At 46.6% G+C, this 5528-nt stretch overlaps 1 protein-coding gene across 1 annotated transcript; it reads left to right on the forward strand.

The window, feature by feature from the left end:
- Positions 1-1381: 1381 nt before the first annotated feature.
- LOC123255003 (UDP-N-acetylglucosamine--peptide N-acetylglucosaminyltransferase 110 kDa subunit-like) lies at positions 1382-5129 on the forward strand (the record flags this gene model as incomplete). Its single annotated transcript, XM_044683877.1, has 3 exons — positions 1382-1632; positions 2823-3066; positions 4904-5129. Coding segments are annotated over 3 exons (579 nt in total), but the record flags the coding sequence as incomplete, so codon positions are not given.
- Positions 5130-5528: the final 399 nt, after the last annotated feature.

A 5528-nucleotide genomic window follows, 5' to 3' on the forward strand; every position in this document is an offset into this window, starting at 1 on the left:
TCCCCCTCCCCCTCCCCCTCCGGTTCTGATTCGGACTAATAAAGTAACCTGTCCTGGTTTTCCAATTCTGATGACCATCTGCTCGTATTGGAAAAAATGGAAGAAATTTAAGCTAGCCGAGGACCGGCCCCCGAAGGGGGCCTCCCCTCAGTTGGGGCATCCTCATTTGAATAGTTCCTTTTGAGTTAAGGCTCGCGTCTTTAGTATTTTAATTTGGTTCTAATTGGTCTGAAGGCCTTTCTTTTTTGACCTGCATAATTTGGAGGAAGCGGTTAAAAGTCGAATATTAAAATAGCCTTTGTTCCTGCTGGTGGGGGAGGGGGACAGGAAGAGGATTTTTCTTAGCTTCTTTTTGGGTTTCATTCCTGGCATTCCCCCCCCCCCCCCCCCATTCGCAGGCTGTCATTCCTTTCTTGTAGCTCCTGGTGTAGCAAATAAGATCCCCACTTGGAGTCCCAGTTTCCTTCCCTGTAAAATGGAGGGGATGCTAATGCTGGGACTGTGGACCTCACGGAATTGTTGTGAGGACAGGTCCCTGCCATGGTTTCATTTGTTTTCAATGAGTGGGCCATTAGTCGAGGCTTGCAAAGCTTACATGGATACATTTGTGGTAGCAGTATTGGGATTTGCCCTGTAGAAAGCCAAGTTAATTTTTAACACCATAATTATATGTTGAAACTTAGCATCTGGCAAACTGCCTCATTGTGTCCTCCAGCTTTGCCTGAGGGAAATCTGTTGCGTGTAACAATTCCTTTTCATTTATTATTGAGTCGTTTCCCAAATGTTTTGTGCTCCATTTCGTGGCGTCTCTTAGCCTTGCAGTCACCTTCCACATGCTTGGCTGGCAGGATCTCCACGGCCTGCTTGGAGACTTGGGACTCTTATTTCTCAGCTGCCTTCTGGAAGGGTTTTCTCCCCCTCTTCCCCCTCCATCCGGTGCCCGGGTTGGGATAAGCAAACGTACCCCAAAGCCTCCTCTAACCATCCACTCCAGAACGCCGCGTGCAGCTTTAGCTTGTTTTTTCCCAGAACCCAAAGTCGAAGATGTCAAGTTGGGGGAGGACTGGCGCTCTAGAGGAAGCTCTAGACACAGCACGTGGAAATTGAATGGCACCTAGAGTCCGCTCTAGAAAGCGACCTAAAAATAAGCTCCTGGCACCTAGTGTATTGCGCTTAAGTGCTTCCCTCATACCGCCTGGTTTCATCGGAGAAGACTAGAGCAGAGCAGAGCAGAGCAGAGCGAGGCGAGGCGAGGCGAGGCGAGGCGAGGCGAGGCGCTCATTCCAGGGACGGGCCTTGTATGGCCGGCCCGCTCCGCGCTAGTGCATGACAGAACTTCAGGTGTTTGCGTCTTTTGGCTCCATTTGCCTTTTTCCAAAAGAGGTCTAGGTCGTGGTTTGTATTTTCTCTCTTCTGCGGTCCCCCTCCCCCCCCCCTTGGTATTTCTCCCAAACCAACGAAATGTATGTTTTCCTTCCAAGGCTTAGCTGAGTTGGCTCATCGTGAATATCAGGCAGGAGATTTCGAGGCAGCTGAGAGACACTGCATGCAGCTATGGCGACAAGAGCCAGATAACACTGGTGTGCTTTTATTACTTTCATCTATACACTTCCAGTGTCGCAGACTGGACAGGTAGGAGACCTGCCTTTGTCCCCTCGGGTCTTGAAATCTCAAAATCCACTGTTTTTACAAAGTGTGCTTGAATCGGCCGTCAAAAATGGGAACCAAAATGCTTCTGAGCCTGCTTCAGTTGATTCCACTTCCTACTGGCGATCGATCATTTACCCAGCGATCCACATACCACTGGCCCTGGCCCTCTCCTCTCCTCTCCTCTCCTCTCAGGCCTGGTCCTTTTTGGGTTCTTGGTACTGGGCAAAGCGCTCTGGAGGGGAGGGCGGGCTACACTTGCCCATCTGGGCATATTCACGTTCTGTTCAGGAACTGTTCTTGAAAGGCCTGTCATGAGGGGCTTATGGATGGTTCCTAAGTGGAAATGCATATGGCACAATGGGAAATGTGTGCACTTCAAGTGAGCACCCGGAAACTTTCTCTAAATCTGTACCTCTGGGCCTAACAGAATTATGGACCAAGAAAGTAAGATGCTAAGCGCTGGCCATACTTTACTATTCAAGGATTGCATCCTTGGGGATAAAATGGAATGGCGATGCACCTCCTGAGCACTTACTGTGTGTTGGGGGCCCAGCTTGCATTCTAATTCAATTAGGAGACCACACACATAGGAGAGTGTTAGCATTTCAGTGGAGATCTGGGGCCACAGCCGAAGGATGCGTTGGGCCCAGAGTTGAATAGGAGATTGAATGGGCTGGATTGTGTTTGGGAGATTGGATAGTACTTCTATTGATAACAAACTGCTCCCTGCTGCATGGACCTTCTAAAAACTATTCTTCTGGTGACCTATGGTTGTGAATCCTTGAAATCCTCTGCCTTTAAGTAGGAAATTAGATTCCCTAACACTATTTCTTGAGATGCTATGATCAGTCTAAATAGAAGATCATTCTTTATTCAGTCTACCATGCTCAGAAGAATAAAGAATTATTCAAAACTGGATGGTGGAATTCTCTCCTATTCCTTCCTCCTCCAACTTCTGAAAGGGCTTTTGTGGCTTGCCCTTTTCTTCAGCACTCTGCTTTTTAAAGTTCTTTTAAGTCCTGTGGCCATCCCAAGTCCTTTCCAGGTAGGTTGATGACTGTCATGTAGTGAAAAGAGCAGGGTGGGCTCCAAGGTGGTGGGAGACGATGCCAGCTTTCAGGCTATGTGTTTCTCTAGGTCATCCTTGTCACCGTTCTTCTCCCTTTTCCCAGGTCTGCTCACTTTAGCACTTTGGCTATTAAGCAGAACCCACTTCTGGCAGAAGCCTATTCCAATTTGGGGAATGTCTACAAGGAGCGTGGACAGTTGCAGGAGGCTATTGAGCATTACCGTCACGCACTGCGCCTCAAACCGGATTTCATCGATGGCTATATTAACCTGGCAGCCGCTTTGGTTGCTGCAGGAGACATGGAAGGGGCAGTGCAAGCTTATGTGTCTGCCCTTCAGTACAATCCTGTGAGTAGAATTTGGCAGTGACTATCTTACTCCCACAGAAACCCAGGGAGCCTCTTTGGGCCGCTCGTCCATTGCAAAGCCAAATGGGGTCTCTAAAACTAACAAAATTGCTTTTAAGCTGAGCTCTTGAATGGGATGGTGAGGGAGACTGGAAACAATGCTTCCGTATGAGGAGGATAGATTGTAAGGAACTGGAAAAGAAAAGAAAAAGCAGGCTGTGATTGGCGTCTTCAGTCATTTGGAAGAGAATTCCTCTTGTCCCTCTAAAGTTTGATCTTCATTATCCTAGCCCTTTTTGATCTCTGGATTCTGTTCAAATTCTTTTCAAAGCTTCTAGTAATGTTTGGGGTGTTGCCATGGCGGAAATACCCAGGCTGGCATGTTTAAAGGGGCTTTTGCTAACAGTCTTGATTACGGAGGTGATGGAACGGATCTTGCATTATTTCTCAGCAAATGGTATATGGGCACTCTTACGTGGTTGTCCTCAGCTGCTTTTGCTGTCCCCGAAGCTTCGCTTTTACGGTGATTTCCCCTCCTTCCAGTGACCAGTACATTGAGCACTTGTTTTGGCATCCTGATGTCATAAGTGTCAGGGGCTCTGCTCTGGAGGACCAGTCATTTCTTTGCTTTTGCTGCTGTTGATTAAATTTAGCACAAATGTCAGAGGTCAGTAAATATTTGAGTGCCTACTATTTGCATTGCTAACAGCTCTGGGGAAATGAGAAAAAGACCATAAGAATGGACTTGCTTTTCTTGCTTATGATGTAATGGGGTAGGACACACACAGAAGAGGTAATGAGCAGCTAGGTGGCCCAGTGGATAGAGACAAAGGGGGTCCTGGGTTCAAACTGGGCCTCAGACACTTCCTAGCTGTGTGTTTTTCCCCTTCCCCCTCTAAAATGCAAGTCACTTACCCACAATTACCTAGCCCTTGCCACTCTTCTGCCTTGGAACTGATACGTAGTATCTGCTAAGACAGAAGTTTAACGGTTTTTTTTTTTTTGTTTTTTTTTTTTTAGAGAGAGAGGTAACAGACACAGAGGGGTCGTGTCCACTGGAAGCTAGGTAGAATGAATTATGTAGCCATGCTAGAGAAATTTGGGAGAGACCCAGTAGTCAGTGTTGAGCCCAGTACTTGATGAATTGAGAGCGATAGCTAAAGTAAATGGTAGGAAAGGGGGCCGAGCTGGGAAAGAAGGGATCGAAAGCAATATTTATTATTCACCTTAAAAGATTACAGATGTTCTCCCTTCTCTTCTAAAGATTTTACTTTGTTGTGGGTGACCACGCCTTCCTACCAAAAATGTACTCCTGAGACCCCAAAAGAAAGTAAATGCATCAGGTACAAATCTGTACCAATTCACCTATCCCTAAGGAACGAAATCGGCTCTTGTAAATTTCCATTAGCTGCCCACTTACTCTGAACGGAGAGGCGCCAATGAGCAGGGCATTGGTAGGCAGCAGAAAAAAATAGATGGAAAAGGACAGGCTGCCGAGTGACAGCTAAGTATGCTTTTGAAATTTCTAAACTTACTTCCCTGAAGCCTAGCTTCTGGCTATTTTGTCTTTGGAGTTTTTCTATTTTACTGGAAATACGGACATTGGTGTGATTTCACACTCTGCCATGCCCTGGTTCTAATTAACGACTAAATTGTATCGGAACGGATTCTCTGATCTTTTGAGGGCTGGCAAAGCTGCGCACCCACTGATTTCTCATTTCATCTTAAAAGTGACATGTAGTAGAATGACGTTTAGAACTCCAAACGCTAATTTCAAGGTTTCTGAGGTTAACGCCACAGCAGAGGCTAGTTAATGATAAAGTGTCTCTGATTTCTAGGATTTGTACTGTGTTCGCAGTGACCTGGGGAACCTGCTCAAAGCCCTGGGTCGCTTGGAAGAAGCCAAGGTAGGTGTTCATTAGAATGCATTTAAACATCAGTGTTTTGCAAACTTGTCCTCTTTGCCAAGTCTTCAAATCTTCATTGAGCTATCTTCACAAACAGTCCTGAGAAACTGAGGAAAGCTGACAGCATGAATCGCCTCAGCCTAGAGCAAGGCCGGGCCTTGGCGCTCCTGCTCTAAATGTGGGGTAAAGCCAAGGACCTGAACATTGTGGAGCCCTTCTGCTGAGCTAGATCCTCCTAGATCATTGGGCTCCGACATGATCTTATCTGGGAATAGATAACATTCCTTCAAATCTGAGGCTTGCCTGCTGGTGACAAGCAGAGCGCCTGGGATTTGGCTCAAGACTCCTGTGTGTGATGCAGGTGCCATTGAAAATGCTGCTCTTCTAAGTCCTTTGTGGCTTGTAAGTGGAGAAGAACATCATCCAAATGTTACCCTGTAATTTTGGCATTATTTCAACTTTCTTATTCTTTAACCTTCCTCCCCTCCTCTCCACCCCATCCTTTTTACAGTGGAAGAAAGGCTGCTAAATGATCCCAAATTGAATTATTGGAGCC

This window comes from Gracilinanus agilis, unplaced genomic scaffold, assembly GCF_016433145.1.
Source record: "Gracilinanus agilis isolate LMUSP501 unplaced genomic scaffold, AgileGrace unplaced_scaffold371, whole genome shotgun sequence".
NCBI classification, from domain to species: Eukaryota; Metazoa; Chordata; class Mammalia; order Didelphimorphia; family Didelphidae; genus Gracilinanus; species Gracilinanus agilis.